At 46.2% G+C, this 15,906-nt stretch overlaps 1 protein-coding gene across 1 annotated transcript in view; it reads left to right on the forward strand.

Moving 5' to 3' along the window:
* Window positions 1-6,880: 6,880 nt before the first annotated feature.
* The window catches only part of vgll4 (vestigial like family member 4), a 145,331-nt gene continuing 136,305 nt past the window's right edge, over window positions 6,881-15,906 (forward strand). The window contains exons 1-2 of the mRNA XM_033037246.1: window positions 6,881-7,020; window positions 7,523-7,620. Coding sequence (XP_032893137.1) covers window positions 7,557-7,620 — 64 coding nt within the window. The 5' untranslated portion in view covers window positions 6,881-7,020; window positions 7,523-7,556. The remainder of the gene's footprint in view (window positions 7,021-7,522; window positions 7,621-15,906) is intronic.

The raw sequence follows: 15,906 nt of genomic DNA on the forward strand, positions 1-15,906 counted from the left end.
AAGTAACCATTTTTTTCAACACGAGTATTTTTTTACATTTATTTTTACACATTTTTCACAATGTTGTTACCGGATTTCCCGAGTACCTACCGTCACTCGTAAGGTTGGAGGAAGGAGGCAAAGAGGTGGGGGAGGGAGGGGGACTTTTCTCGCCTCCAGCTCGTCACCAACTTTCCCAAGGGACAATAGGTCAAAATAATGGACAAATTCCCGACTACAATTTGTTGACCGACTCGGCCGTGGCGGGTGAATGATGAGTTGGCCCGGGTGCTGGACTGCACACAAAGCCCAGCCGGTGGGCCAGCTGAGAGGTTTAGGCCTGGGCGCCGGACTTTGCGTGCAAAATCGCATGCAAAGACGGCCCCCCATCCAACTCATGAACCGATGATTGGCCATGAGAAGGCCATGAGTGGTGTCGGTGGTAAGCGAAGGTCCGAAGGTCGGACAGCTGGCCGGGCTGCCGACCGACGGCGCCTCGGGCGAGGAGCTGCTGCTGCACTCCATGGGCTGCACTACGTCGAGACGGGTGAGGCGTGGTTGGATGCGGCGCTCCAACCCGACAATCCCCTCGACCCAAGTAGTAGCAGTCAAATACGGGACAAGGGTGGTCCCGTATGGGACAAACCAATTTAGCCCAATGTACGGGATGTCCCAGCTAATAAGGGACTATTGGCAACCCCAACCACCCACCCCCCCCCCCCCCCCTCCTACTTTCAGTCTGAAGAAGGGTCCCGATCATCTATCTTTTTCCTCCAGATTTTGCCTGACCCACTGAAATACTTCAGCTCTTTCTGTCTAACCGTAGCTGTAAGGTTATTGGGTTATAAAAGTAAGCTTACCATTATAAAGCAAAAGTAGTAGCTATAAATATTGATGTCCATCGCGATTTATCCTAATGGTGTTGCAAAGGTCACGGAGTTGTGCTTTCATTCGTCAGAGTTTCTCAGTAAGTTAACCCTGCAGAGAAGCACGAATGCCTCAAAAATGAAGAGGGAGCACTAAGACTAACGCTACAAACCATATTTTAAAGTTACGAAAAAAACATTGTATTCTTAGTGTAGAGGTTGCAGCTATTTTGCCTGTGTCTAGGTATGATCCTGAGATATTAATTCCCATTCTGACGCAAATTTTAAGGGATGTCAGTACATTTTTAGTGCAGAAAGATTTAAAGCCTTTCTCTTTCTCCCTGAAACCTAATCGGCTGTAGGGGGTTCATAGATGCAGGAAGAGGTGATAAAAAACAGAAATGGCAAATCGTGACTCTGAGTAGGAAAGAACTGCAGATGTTGGTTTAAATCGAAGGAAGACACAAAATGTCGGAACCTAACTGGCCTCTTGTGTTTTGTAATGTGGACTAGATTTGATTCATGACTCAGTGGAGAGTCATAGAAATATACAGCACAGAGAAAGGCCCTTTGGCCCATCGATTCTGCACCAGCCATCAATCGCCCATTTTACACAAATCCTATAATAATCCCAATTCAGGCAACATTTCAGGCCAAAGATAAAGGGAGATATTGTGTAGGAAGGAACTGCTTACACCGAAGGTAGACACAAAATGCTGGAGTAACTCAGCGGGACAGGCAGCTTCTCTGGACAGAAGGAATGGGTGACGTTTCGAGTTCTTCAGACTCTTCTACAGACAGGGGGATATTAGAGAGGAAGAGCAAAGTCTTGATGAGAAGTTTATTTTGAAGGGCAGCGGAATTGAGGAGATAGATAGTGAAGGTGGGGAGAGCTGGAGTTGAGTAGTGATGGGTTTAGGATACTGTTCAAGGTAAGATCCCTCATGTAGACCTAGAAGTGCTTTTCAAGGAAGCCAGGAAGGGCAGCAGTGTAGCCTTTCATCTCTGGGGGTGTAAAGCAATATTACATTATCTCAGTGATGAAATACGCTATAAGCAAACGTCACATGCTGCTGGACCTCTGGATTTTCATGCTCAACTTCCAATGTCAAGACCAATGAAGTGATCTGATGAAGGTGGATAATGTAAGACTGGGCCCCTGAACTTAATCATGAACACCCTACTCTCAAATATCACTTATTACTATCTCCAGTTCCCTGTTAGTTAATCTCTGAGGTACCTCCCTGAATGCTTGTGTTGGCATGGGTCTGAACGCATTAAGGATTGCGAACATCCTTATTCATTCATGAAGCATCATTCTGCCTCTCACCCCTCTTGCAGTTGCAACTCCACTTTCTGAGGATGGACACAAACTGCTGGAGTAACTCAACGGGACAGGCAGCATCGTTGGACAGAATTGAACGAAATAGATAAGGAAGGCTGTTTGCTTTATTCACATTCATGAGAAGTGGACAAAAAACACTTATTTTTGTTAAATCCATGAATTAAACAACAAAAGCTTTTTATTTATTGCTTTAATACAATCATGATCTTGATTGGACTGTCATCAAAATAAATCTTCCAGCAGATCTGGTTTGATTAAAGAGATAGATCTTAACAAAACAGGTAGAAAGAGAGAGATGGAGGGTGGGGAGGGGGGAGGGGGGGTGGGGGTGGGGGTTGTGAGGGGGTAAGGAGGAGGTTTATACTTGAATTTCAGTACATAATGCCCAGGCAAGAATGATGCCAGGAATGAGTGGTTTAACACATAATGAGCATTTGACGGCACTGGGCCTGTACTCGCTGGAGTTTAGAAGAATGAGGGGGGACCTCATTGAAACATACAGAATAGTGAAAGGCTTGGATAGAGTGGATGTGGAAATGATGTTTCCACAAGCGGGAGAGTCCAGGGCTAAAGGTCGTAGCCTTAGAATTAAAATACATTATTTTAAGAAGGAGCAGGAATTTCTTTAGTTAGAAGGTCTATGGAATTATTTACCACAGAAGGTTGTGGAGGCCAAGTCAGTGGATATTTTTAAGGCAGAGATAGATAGATTCTTGATTAGTACAGTTGTCAGAGGTTTTGGAGAGAAGGCAGGAGAATGGAGTTAGGAGGGAGGGAGAGATAGATCAGCTGTGATCGAATGGAAGAGCAGACTTGATGGGCTGAATGGCCTAATTCTGCTCCTCTCACTTATGATCTTATGATCTGGAAGTATGGCACCAATTATGGAGCAATGGCGACTGGGGAAACACAAGCAAGCTGAGGTAGCAAAGCTAAGGGATCTGAAAGGTCGTAAAACTGGAGTAGGTTATTGAAGTGTGTTTGTGTGTGGAGGGGCGAGGGTACAGGTTCTGAGCACTAAGATAAACATCTTCAGTCTGAGGAACTACTGGTCTGCAAGTTAACTCGTCAGTGAGCAAGAGTTGCTGTTGATGGTCACTTGTTCTTGACTATGACCATGACATCAGATGGCTGATTAGACCAATCTGGGCACACAGGTTCTTTTCACAGAGGTGGCAGGGGTGAACGGATTCTTAATTTTTGAGACTCTCTTTTCTTCTTTGCTTCATTCTGGACTCCTCATATGAATGACCACTGCTCTTCATGTGTGTTTGCGAAACAGGGTGATCCAGTGTTGTCATTGGCAGTAGTGTGCTTCAGAGTATTGACTCATTAGAAAGCAAATGGACACCAGAAACAGAATTCTGCAGGTGGAGAACTCTGCCCCGCCATTCAATCATGGCTGATCTATCTCTCCCTCCTAACTATTTGTAGGGTTTGGTTCCACTTCTACAGAGCAGCGGTAGAGTTGCTGCCTTACAGCGCTTGCAGCGCCGGAGACCCGGGTTTGATCCTGACTATGCGGCTGTCTGTGTGGAGTTTGTACGTTTTCCCCGTGCCTGCGTGGTTTTTCTCCAAGATCTTTGGTTTACTCCAAAGACGTACAGGTATGTAGGTTAATAGGCTTGGAGTATGTGTAAATTGTCCCTAGTGTGTGTAGGATAGTGTTGATGTGCGGGGATCGCTGGTCGGTGCAGACTTGGTGGGCCGAAGGGCCTGTTTCCCTAAACAAATTAAAATGCAAACCGCACCAGAATTAAGCTCTGTCCGTTTAACAAGTTGCTGCACATGCTGGAAATCTGAAATAACACCTGAAAATGTTGGAAATACTCCGCAGATTCAGGCAGCGTCTATGGAGAAAGAAACAGACCTAATATTTACGATAATGATCCTTCGTTATTAAAAAAGGAGAGTTAGGATTTTTTAAAAAGCATGCATTACCATGCAGAGAAGGTTAAGAAATGAAAAAAAAACAAAGGAAATGTCGGTTACAGGGTGGAGACCTAAAGAGGCAGTGATGAAATCAGTGGTGGTGCTGACTGAGAGAGTTGGTGGAGCCTGTTAATTGCAGACGTCTGTCTGGAATCGATGCAAATCAAAGGAGGAAAATTAGAACAGAGGAGAGAGAGAAAAAACACAATGATGGAACTTTAAGATAGTAAACACTTGTAGTTGATGGACATTTGTAATAAACTCAATGCTTGAAAATAGCCCATGGAAGTGAGGGACATCCCGTATATATTGGGCTAAATTGGTTTGTGCCATATGGGACCGCCCTTGTCCCGTATTTGACTACTCCTACTCGGGTAGAGGGGACTGTCAGGTCGGAGCGCCGCGTCTGGCCCCGTCTCACCTGTCCGGACGTAGTGCAGCCCATGGAGTGCAGCAGCAGCACCTCGCCCGTGGGCCCGTCGGTCGGGCCAACTCATCATTCACCCAGCCACGGCCGAGTCGGTCAATGAATTGCCTTCGGGAATTTGTCCCTTATTTTGACCTTTTGTCCCTTATTTGGGAGTGAGAAAGTCGGCGACCCTAGATACAGGGTCACTCTGTCAGAGAATCAGGTGTGATGCAAAGCATACCATAGTGGGATGCCTCTTGCAACTGACGATTGTGGTTTCAAGATAGACACCAAATACTGGGGTCACTCAGCGGGTCAAGCAGCACCTCTGAAGAAAATGGATAGGTGATGTTTCAAGTCGGGACGCTTCTTCAGACTGATTGCAGTGGGGAGCACCCATAGTCAGGATCAAACCCATGTCACTGGCACTGTGAGGCAATAGTTCTACCACTATGCCACCTTGCCGCTCTTTACCCTTGTCACTTACTCCAAACCTCTGCAAAACAAAGCCCTCCTCACCTGTATCTGAAGAAGGGTTTTGGCCCAAAATGTTGCCCATTTCCTTCGCTCCATAGATGCTGCCGTACCCGCTGAGTTTCTCCAGCACTTTTGTCTACCTCCACCTATCACTTGCTTGGTTTTCCTCTCTTTTCCAGCCTTCTCTTCCCTACCACAATCAGTCTGAAGAGAGGTCCTGACCCAATACACCATCTATGCATCCTCTGCACAGACACTGCCTGGCCCACCGAGTTCCTCCAGCACTTTTTGTTTTTCTCAACATTCCAGCATCTGCAGCTTCTCAAGGATTGAATGTTATAATCTTGAAGCAATGTATTGTTTTTCTCCCCTTGTGTGTAAACGGACCCACTATAGTCCTTCCTTTGGTGTTTTAGAACTATAGTATCCACAGTGTTTTGTTTGGAATAGCTGTTTTGCATCTTAGATTATCACGTAAAGTAAATTCTTTCCTTTAATTATCCTCTAACCTCTCCTCCGCCAATTAATGCAAATAATATCAACATTGAATCTTCAAAGCTGGAACTATTCAAAGATAAAAAGAAAACCGTCACTCCTAACTGAACTCAAGAAGTTTCAGACTGAAGGCCTGTTTGTTAAAAAAAAGACAAACATGCAGATTTTCGATTCAGTCGCTACATGAAAGAAATAACATTGTGATAGCAAAGACAAATGCTTGTTTTAAATTGCTGCCTCAAATTTAGAAGGGTGAGAGGGAACCTTAAACATATAAAATTCTTAAGGGGTTGGACATGCTAGATGCAGGAAAAAATGTTCCCCGTGTTGGGGGAGTCCAGAACCAGGGGTCACAGTTTAAGGATAAGGGGTAGGCTAATTGAGACTGAGATGAGGAATAACTTTTTCACCCAGAAAGTTATGAATCTGTGGAATGCTCTGCCACAGAAGGCAGTGGAGGCCGATTCACAGGATGTTTTCACGAGAGAGTTAGATTTAGCTCTTAGGGCTAAAGAAATCAAGGGATATGGGGAAAAAGCAGGAACTGATTTTGGATGATCAGCCATGATCATATTGAATCGAAGGGCCGAAGGGCCTACTCCTGCACCTATTTTCTATGTTTCTAAGTCAAGAGAGGCAAGCCCTGGCCAAGAGCTCAATTAGTGGGATACATTGTTTTAGTGCAAATTTTCCTGCAAATTAATTATATGACACGATACGATACGGCTTTATTTATAGAGTGAGGGAAATTGGTCTGCCACCAGCGGCGACCAGAAAGACCCGGCTGTATGGTCGTGAGAGGTCTCCTATGATCCTGAGAAGTCTCCAAAGTGTCGTAGCGTCTTTCTGGTCGCCGCTGAATTTGCAATATGTTGAAAATTTCGGCGACCTATCACGGGATTCAGCAGTCGCCTGTAAAGGTCGCGTAAGTGGGACAGGCCCTTTACAAGGCATTGAACGTGACATGTGCATTATAATAACAATGACATTTAAGTGACAGACACAAAATGCTGGAGTAACTCAGCGGGACAGGCAGCATCTCCGGAGAGAAGGAATGGGTGACGCGACTCTGTTACTCCAGCATTTTGTGTCTATCTTCGGATTAAACCAGCACCTGCAGTTCCTTTCTAAACATGGAATTTAAGTGACCAGCTATTGCGCAGCACCTGTGTAATATTGCACATACACGAACTGTAGTGAATGCAATGCACAGGGCGGAATGTGAAAGGAACATCAGAATGATTCCCATTGAAGTGCCCTCTCACTGCGGACAACACCCTCCGTGCTGAAGCTGAGGTTAAATCCATTTCCGCATCGTTCTCACCGACTCTACCTGAGGATGTGACGACTAGCGTCCTGTGAGCGTAATTTGTTCTGTGTGTTTGGAGTCGCTCTGAGCCAATGATGTCGTATTACTCTCACCACCTGCCAGCAGAGAATTCCATCATTCCTTGCATTCTTCCGCCTCTGTAGTATCTGCTTCAGCCAAGGAAGCCAAGGCTGCCACCAAAACACAGGTAAAAAAATAACATTGCCAACAACCGTCGCGAATTTCAAAGCATTGAAATTACATTGAAATTCCCTGAAACTGCAAGGGAATAGCGAAGGAGGGGGAGGAGGGGGGGGGGGGCATGGGGCATGGTTAGGTGTAGGAATGAACTGCAGATGCTGGTTTAAAACTACACCGTCGACACGCAAAATGCTGGAGTAACCCAGCGGGACATCTCTGGAGAGAAGGAATGGGTGACATTTCAGGTCGAGGCGTCTGAAGAAGAAGTGTCACCCCTCCCTTCTCTGCAGAGATGCTGCCTGTCAGTGTCACGAGGGGGGTAATAGTGATCCCGATTTAAAGGTTACCTTGCTGGACGTTACGTGAGGGGTTTTGGTTACAGTGGGGTCTCTGTTATGTGTGATTGTAGCGCGTTCTTGTTCAAATGAGAGAGAAAAAAGATGCAGCCTAGTCTCTTCATCTGATGTGGTACAGACAGTATGTCCTGTCCTCTGCGTTCATTCTTTCAGGCTGCAGAGGTTTCTATGCAGATATATTTCAAGAATGGAGACCCCCTTGGATGTCCTGTCCCGAGCAGCATCTTTACTACACGCTGATGACAAAAAACGTAAGTACGGTCATGAGAGGATTTAATAGCGAGGGCCCAGGCAGTAGAGGGGAGCAGTGGGAAACTTCACACGGAAGTGTCTCCTTGCTGATATCACCCTCGCTAGTTAATGTGTAAAACATAGGAAAGGAGAGGGGGTGGGGAGGGGGATCGATGGTCTCTGTAAGTACAGGCACTTTCATGGATTTTGTGCTTTGATTAATGAAGGCAATGCTGGTGGCTGCAACATCAGAAGGCTGCGAGGCAGTCTGAGCTCACACGCCTCCCCTGCCTCCTCTCCCCGCAGCTTGGTGTAATGCGGTCATTCCCGGAGATCGTGCTCCATTCGCCAATTGTTTACTCGCTTCTTCCTCCAGCCGCCTGCTCGCTGCGTGTGTCGCGTCACTCTCCCTTGTGTGTGTGTGTGTGTGTCTGTGTGTGTGTGTGTGTGTCTGTGTGTGTGTGTGTGTGTCTGTGTCTGTGTGTGTGTGTATGTGTGTCTGTGTCTGTGTGTGTCTCTGTGTATGTGGCTGTGTGTGTGTCTGTGTGGCTGTGTGTTTGTGTGTGTGTGTCTGTGTGTGTGTGTGCGCGTGTCTCTGTGTGTGTCTGTGTGTGCATCTGTGTCTGTGTGTTTGTCTGTGCGTCTGTGTCTGTGTATGTGTGCGTGTATGTGTTTGTGTGTGTGGCTGTGTGTCTGTGTGTGTGGCTCTGTGCGTGTGTGTCTGTCTGTGTGTGTGTGTGTGTGTGTGTGTGTATGAGTGTATGTGGCTGTGTGTGTGTGTATTTGTGTGTATGAGTGTATGTGGCTGTGTGTGTGTGTTTGTTTGTGTGGCTGTGTGTGTGTGTGTGTGTGTGTGTGTGTGTGTGTATGTGTGTGAGAGTGTGTGTTTGTGTGTGTATTTGTTTTGTGAGTGTGTGTCTGTGTGTTGTGTGTGTGAATGAGTGTGCGTGTGTGTGAGTGTGTGTGTGAGTGAGTGTGTGTGCGTCTGTGTGAGTGTGTGTATGTGTGTGTCCGTGTGTGTGCGGGAGTGAGTGTGTGTGAGAGAGTATGTGTTTGAGTGCCTGTGAGAGTGAGTATGTGTGTGTGTGTGTATGCATTTGTGTGGCTGTGTGTGTTTGTGTGTGTGTGTGAGTGTGTATGTATGTGTGAGTGAGTGAGTGTGTGTATGTCTGTGTGAGAGTGAGTGTGTGTGTGTGTTTGTGTGTATGTATGTGTTTGCATGTATGTGTGCGTCTATCTGTGTGTGTGTCTGTGTGTGTGTCTGTGTGTGTATGTCCGTGTGTGTGTGTGTATGTGTGTGTGTATGTGTGTGTGATAATTTTGCAGAATATTCGCTTATGGCGCGGGATTCAGACCGGCTTTGAATGTGTTTTAAAATATCTGATTTCCAAATTGTTTTCTTAACCTCTGCTAAAGAGCGCCCACGCACTTCACACCGTCACTTTGGGAGAAAAATAAGCTCCAACGTATTTTGTTTCGGAGGCTTAATTCGGATTGTTTAATTCTTGAGGCAAGGCTGAGCTTTGGGTTCCAGGCAACAGCTTCCTTCATTGGAGGAAGGGCTTCAGTGTGAAAAAAATAATCTCTTTATTGTTTGCAAATCAGCGACTTTCCAAGGACAGTTTTACAGGGCATGCAAGGAGATGCAGTGGAGTGATGTAATTTCTGTCCAATCACCTCTGCCTCTTGGTGGCTTTCAGCGAGTGTGTCAGTTGCAGAGAAGGGAGTGTATGAAGAAACTGCAGGTACACACAAAAACTGGAGCACTTCAGCGGGACATGCAGCATCACTGGAGAGAAGGAATCTCTGGGTAGAAGACATTCCTTCTCTCCAGAGATGCTGCCTGTCCCGCTTAGTTACCCCAGCATGTTTGTGTCTGTCAAGGGCGTTAGAGGTGTGGCGTTCTGCTGTGTAAACTTTGCTCCACATGGAAAACGACTGCAAGCATCCATCCAGCCAACTGAGACAAAAGCACACTGGATAGCCACCAAGTAGTCACAGGTGTGGTAGGCAACCTCATCTCCATTACACAGCTACATCTCTTCACCAGATAAAAGCTGTCCAGGGTCTGACCTCCCCAGAGGAGCAATGGTGAAGCTCAACAGACTTGGTACTGGAGTTGGGCGTTTCAATGCCAGCGTGTGGAGATGGGGGCTCCGCCAGAGCCCAGCCTGTGAATGCGGAGCAGAACAACAGACAGCCAACCATGTCATCTCTGTGTGCCCGCTCTACCACCCACCAAATGGAGCTCAGGGCCCGGCAGACATTGACGCAGAGACAACAACCTGGCTGCTCAACACCCGGCTTGAGATCTAACTATTCCTTTGGTTTATTTACGTTTCATTCGCAAGAAGGAGAACAGCCTCGTCTCTCTGCCTCAAACTGTGCCCATGCTGCGATTTCTCGCCCTTCTCCTCTTTTTGTACTCTTGTTTCAGTCGATTTTTTCACTTCATCGGAACAGGTGTGAATGTCAGAAATGCTACACGTGTCGCTTTACCTCCCCCCCTTGACTCCATTCAAGGACCCAAGCAGTCGTTCCAGGTGCGACAGAGGTTCACCTGCACTTCCTCCAACCTCATCTATTGCATTCGCTGCTCTAGGTGTCAGCTGATCTACACTAGGTGAGACCAAGCGTAGGCTTGGCAATTGCTTCGCCCAACACCTCCGCTCGGTCTGCAATAATAAACCTGATCTCCCAGTGGCTCAGCATTTCAACTCCCCCTCCTATTCCGAATCCGACCTTTCTGACCTGGGCCTCCTCCATGGCCAGAGTGAGGACCACTGGAAACTGGAGGAGCAGCACCTCATATTTCGCTTGGGCAGTTTATACCCCAGCAGTATGAACATTGACTTCTCCAATTTCCAGTAGCCCTCACTGCCTCCTCCCCTTCTCAGCTCTCCCTCAGCCCTCTGGCTCCTCCTCTTCCTTTCTTCTTCCCCTCCCCCACCCTGCATCAGTCTGAAGAAGGGTTTCGGCCCGAAACGTTGCCTATTTCCTTCGCTCCATAGATGCTGCCGTACCTGCTGAGTTTCTCCAGCACTTTTGTCTACCTATGAATGTTACCCGCTGTTTTGCACGCGGGCCGATTTCACCCACTTTGTTGGGTGGGACCCAACAAAGCGCCCACAGTCTGTGTTCTGTCATCGGTGGTAGTAGGATGGTTGGAAATCCTCGCAGCATCCCCTAATTTCAGTGCTAACCCGTGAACTCCAACGCGTATAGACACAAAATGCTGGAGTAACAGGCAGCATCTGTGGAGAGAAGGAATGGGCGACGTTTCAGGGTCGAGACCCTTCTTCAGACTGAGAGTCGGGGGAGAGGGAAATGAGAGATATAGACGGTGATGTAGAGAGACATAGAAGAAATGAATGAAAGATGCAAAAAAGTGACGATGATAAAGGAAACAGGCCAACTCTAACGTGTAGGTAGACAAAAATGCTGGAGATACTCAGCGGGTGAGGCAGCATCTATGGAGCGAAGGATTACAAGACGTTTTGGGTCGAACTCTAACATGTGGGTAGTTTGTGGGGTTGGAGTGAATAAGTAAGTAAGTACATTTATTGGCCAAGTATTCACATACAAGGAATTTGCCTTGGTGCTCCGCCCACAAGTAACAACATGACATACAGTGACTCAGAAAACACTAAACATTACTAATAATAAAACATTAATGATAAAACACCATTGATCAAGCATGTGAACCAACAAAATACCAGATCAAAGGGAGGCTACATTTTTTTGGCTGTTGAGTAGAGCTACTACTCGTGGATAAATAAGGTGCCTTTGAGCGACCGGGTAACTTTGGTGTTACATTGTTTAGAAAATATTGACACTGACATCAGACACTGGGACTGGTGGGTGATTGTGTGTTGGGGAAATTGCTTAATATTGGCACTGGCGAATTTTGCTCGGTGTTTCCTGTTTGGACGCAGTTGTCTGATTCCCACTTTGGCGAATTTCCACGTTTGCAAACCATCAATATGCATCCCAAACAAACCTCTCGGGTTTCGGCCCGAAACATTGCCTAAACCGCCCTCTGAGGCAGAGAATTCCACAGACTCACCACTCTCTGTGAGAAAAAGTGTTTCCTCGTCTCAATTCTTTGGCAAAATATTTGTTGCCAAAGTTTTAGAACTTTTTCAAAGAATCTATTCCCAAACGATGTTGCATCCAATGAAACAGTTCAGAATGATTTCTTTTCCTCAGTTCATTATATTGACCGGATTTTAGAGTGACTATATATCCCTCAGCAAGGTTACCAAAATCATTTTAGACTGAAGATAGACACAAAATGCTGCAGTAATGTTAAGTTCAAGTTCAAGTGAGTTTATTGTCATGTGTCCCTGTATAGGACAATGAAATTCTTGCTTTGCTTAAGCACACAGAAAATAGTAGGCATTTACTACAAAACAGATAAATGTGTCCATATACCATGATATAAATATATACACACATGAATAAATAAACTGGTAAAGTGCAAATAACAGAAAGTGGTTATTAATAATCAGAGTTTTGTCCGAGCCAGGTTTAATAGCCTGATGGCTGTGGGGAAGTAGCTATTCCTGAACCTGGTTGTTGCAGTCTTCAGGCTCCTGTACCTTCTACCTGAAGGTAGCAGGGAGATGAGTGTGTGGCCAGGATGGTGTGGGTCTTTGATGATACTGCCAGCCTTTTTGAGGCAGCCTTTTTGCTTTGTAGCTCCAGAATGCACAATGTGACAGTCCATGTCTGATCCAAATTGTAATATTCTCTGTGGAAATCTCTTGGGGTATTCAATTCAAGAGAGCTTCTGATAGTGTTATATTAGCAATGAGTTGCATTGCATAGATGCACATTGTTACTGCAACTTCCTACAATATGGACACAGATTCATCAGTAGCATCACTTGGCTGAACTGTTACTTCCATTGACTTGCAAACTATTTTCTGACAAAGAAGATATTTTTTTTGAAATCATTACTCACGACCCACTAATTGCAGCCGGTCATTTATCTAACAGTCAGATTGTGAACGTAATGAGTAGGAAGGAACTGCGGATGCTGTTTTAAACCGAAGATAGACACAAAAAGCTGGAGTAACTAGGCGGGTCAGATAGCATCTCTGGAGGTACACAAAAATGCTGGAGAAACTCAGCGGGTGCAGCAGCATCTATGGAGCGAAGGAGATAGGCAACGTTTCGGGCTTCGGCCCGAAACGTTGCCTATCTCCTTCGCTCCATAGATGCTGCTGCACCCGCTGAGTTTCTCCAGCATTTTTGTATACCTTCGATTTTCCAGCATCTGCAGTTCCTTCTGAAACACATAGCATCTCTGGAGAAAATGAATGGGTGACCTTTCGGGTCGAGACCCTTCTTCAGACTGTGAGGGGAAAGGGAAACGAGAGATATAGATGGTGATCGAGAGAGAACTAATTAATTAAGGATATGCAAAAAAGTAATGATGATAAAAGAAACAGGCTATTGTTAGCTGTGTGCTAGGTGAAAACGAGTTACAGACAATGAGACTCAACAAGACGACCTTGAAGCTGGTAACAACAACTTGGATAGGGGTGGAACGGAGAGAGAAGGGATGCAAGGGTTACTTGAAGTTAGAGAAATTAAGATTCATACATATTGAAGTTGTTTTATAACTTACAAAAGACGCTTGATCAAGATTTTCGACGTATTTATTTTAGAATGGACTTATTTCAACTATTTGTGACTAAGACGATGACAGGTTGTAAGAAAATTCTTTATAACCATTTGTACCATTGTATGCTTACCATTGAATTGAAATTTCAAACATTCCGCTTTGAGCCAGAAGTAAGTCTCGTGATTAAGTACTTGAAACTTAAAGCTCCATTAATCTGCAAGGGGAACCAAGCTTTCAATTGGCACTAGACCAAGGAGGACCCGTTGGGTGCCGTCCCCTCAACGTGCGGTTGCGGGTGGGAAGGGGACCTGCGGCGTCTCACACACACCCTAACCACCCCCACACACACACGGGGGGGGGGGGGGGGTGAGGGGGGGGGGAGGGGGAGATGGAAAGTAGAGGGGAGAGAGGAGGTGCGGAGGAGGGTAGTGGGGAGAGAGGGACACAGCGAGGGACACAGAGGGGAACACACAGAGGGACACAGAGTAGTACACAGAGGTACACAGACAAGTGATGAAAGGTTTGCCTTATATACGCTGACCATAATTATGGCTTGTGGAATTAGTTCTGGGCAAACTAGTATAGCCTAATTTCCTGGCCTCATTGTAACTTTGGCCCAAATATGAACAAAAGGACTGAATTGCAGAGGTGACGTGCAAGTAATTCCCCTCTGAAATTACGAGCATCCGGTCAAAATGAATGATGTCAAAGGGAAATCACTCTGTGGGCTGGAATGAAGGGTGGAGAGCAAGAGTGCGTCCTGTAGAGGTGGGTTGTAGAGGTTTCACAGCACGATTGACCACAACGCTATTTGGAGAGCTACGAAGTGGTGGACAGAGTTTGTGTCAGGCCGTATCGGAGATGTCAGAGGCAGCAGAGCAAGGCAGTAGGGGGATTTGGTGGAGAAGAAATAGTGTCAGTTGGGGGCAGAAAGGATGCGTATATGTAATTCTTTGCAAGTGTATTCTGTGTAAGTGTATCCCGCTGTTATGCAAGGTTGATATTTGTGGCGTTACAGGTTGAATGATGGGTTAGGATTTAGTGGAAGACAGGGTGCATGCAGGTGTTTAACATTTGATAGAGTGAATTAATTGTCTGTAGTTTCCTTCATTTAGTAAATACTGGCAGCACAGGTGGTGAGAGCAGGTATTGAGGGGGGTTGTTCTGGGACACCAGAACCAACTGTTGAGCCTTCCTGAGGTGTTGTGGGCCTAACCCAACTTGATAACCACAATGATATACTTGCATCGACACCATCAGTTTTTAAAATATACTTGTTAACATGTAGGTAGCTGAATATTGCATATGGAATTAGTTATTGTACTTGGCATAAGTTAGTATGTTCAGTTTCGACAGTACTTTGGCTTTGAGCTTGGTTTTCTTGGTTGAGTGCTTATCCTGATGTTATAGCACAAGTACATTGTGTTTTAATTGTATTTTAGCATCAGGAAAGGGTAGTTGTTACTGAAGGTTAATCATCGCAGTTCCACAAAACTCATTTTGCCACAATGGGATTACCATCACCATAGACCACCAGGGGCGCCAGGATATGGCTGCCCTGCCGGCAGTCTGTTCGTTTTTCTATTCTTTTTGTTATTTTTTAGTGTGTTAAAAGTTTGTTTGAATGTTCTTCGGTTTGTTTTATGTGGGGGAGGGGGGAGGGGATTGGGGGAAACTTTTTTTTCAAGTTCCTACCTTGCCGGAGATGTGATTATTTTTTGGATCACATTCTCCGGGCTCTGCGGCTTTCCATCGATGGAGCTGGAAGCCTCCTCGGACTGTCGTGAGCCCCACCGCGTGGCGCGGACTTAACATCGGGGCTGATCGCTTGTCTGGGACCGTTCCCATTGCGACCACCGCGGACTTTACTATCAAGGGCTCGCAGTCTTGGGAGAGGCCGAGTCAGGGAGCTCCAACGCTGCAGAAGGTTCAACCAGTCCCGACACGAGGTTCGATCGTCCAGCACGGGGGAGCTGACATCCCCCCCGACGCAGGAGCTGATCGCCTCGACGCAGAGGGCCCGAACGCCGCCGGCTACGGGAGTCAAGATCGTCCCGTCAATGAGGGCTCGAGGCCCAGGACCGGGGAAGAACTAAGGGAAGAGACTTGAACTTTATTTCCTCTTCCATCACAGTGAGGAATGTGTAGGAGTCACTGTGGTGGATGTTCATGTTAAAATGTGTTTTTGAGTGATCGGTTCCTTTTAATTGTATGACTGACCTGGCCAATGAAATTCCTCGTATGTTGCAAAACATACTTGGCGAATAAAGCGTGATTGTGAATCTGATTCTGATATCTGCTATCCTGGTGGTCACCATTGACCAGTGGTCATAAAGCAGATGATCGGGCAATTTGCCTCTGAAACCTCACTGTCATCAGCAAGGTAGAGATCAGCAGTGCATAGATTGTTGGCTTGAATGAAATGCACTTGCAACAGCACTTTGATACCATCTAGGACTGGTGTCTGACTGGCACCATCCCCAATGCTACTTCCTTCCAGTAATGTGTAGGAAGGAACTGCGGATGCTGGTTTATACCAAAGGTAGACACAAAAAACTGGAGTAACTCAGCGGGTCAGACAGCATCTCTGGAGAAAAAACACAGGAGACATTCTTTAGACTTCCGAAACATCACCTATTCCTATTCTCCAGAGATGCTGCCTGACCCGTTGTAT

The sequence above is a fragment of the Amblyraja radiata genome, chromosome 18 (assembly GCF_010909765.2).
Source record: "Amblyraja radiata isolate CabotCenter1 chromosome 18, sAmbRad1.1.pri, whole genome shotgun sequence".
In the NCBI taxonomy this organism is placed as follows: domain Eukaryota; kingdom Metazoa; phylum Chordata; class Chondrichthyes; order Rajiformes; family Rajidae; genus Amblyraja; species Amblyraja radiata.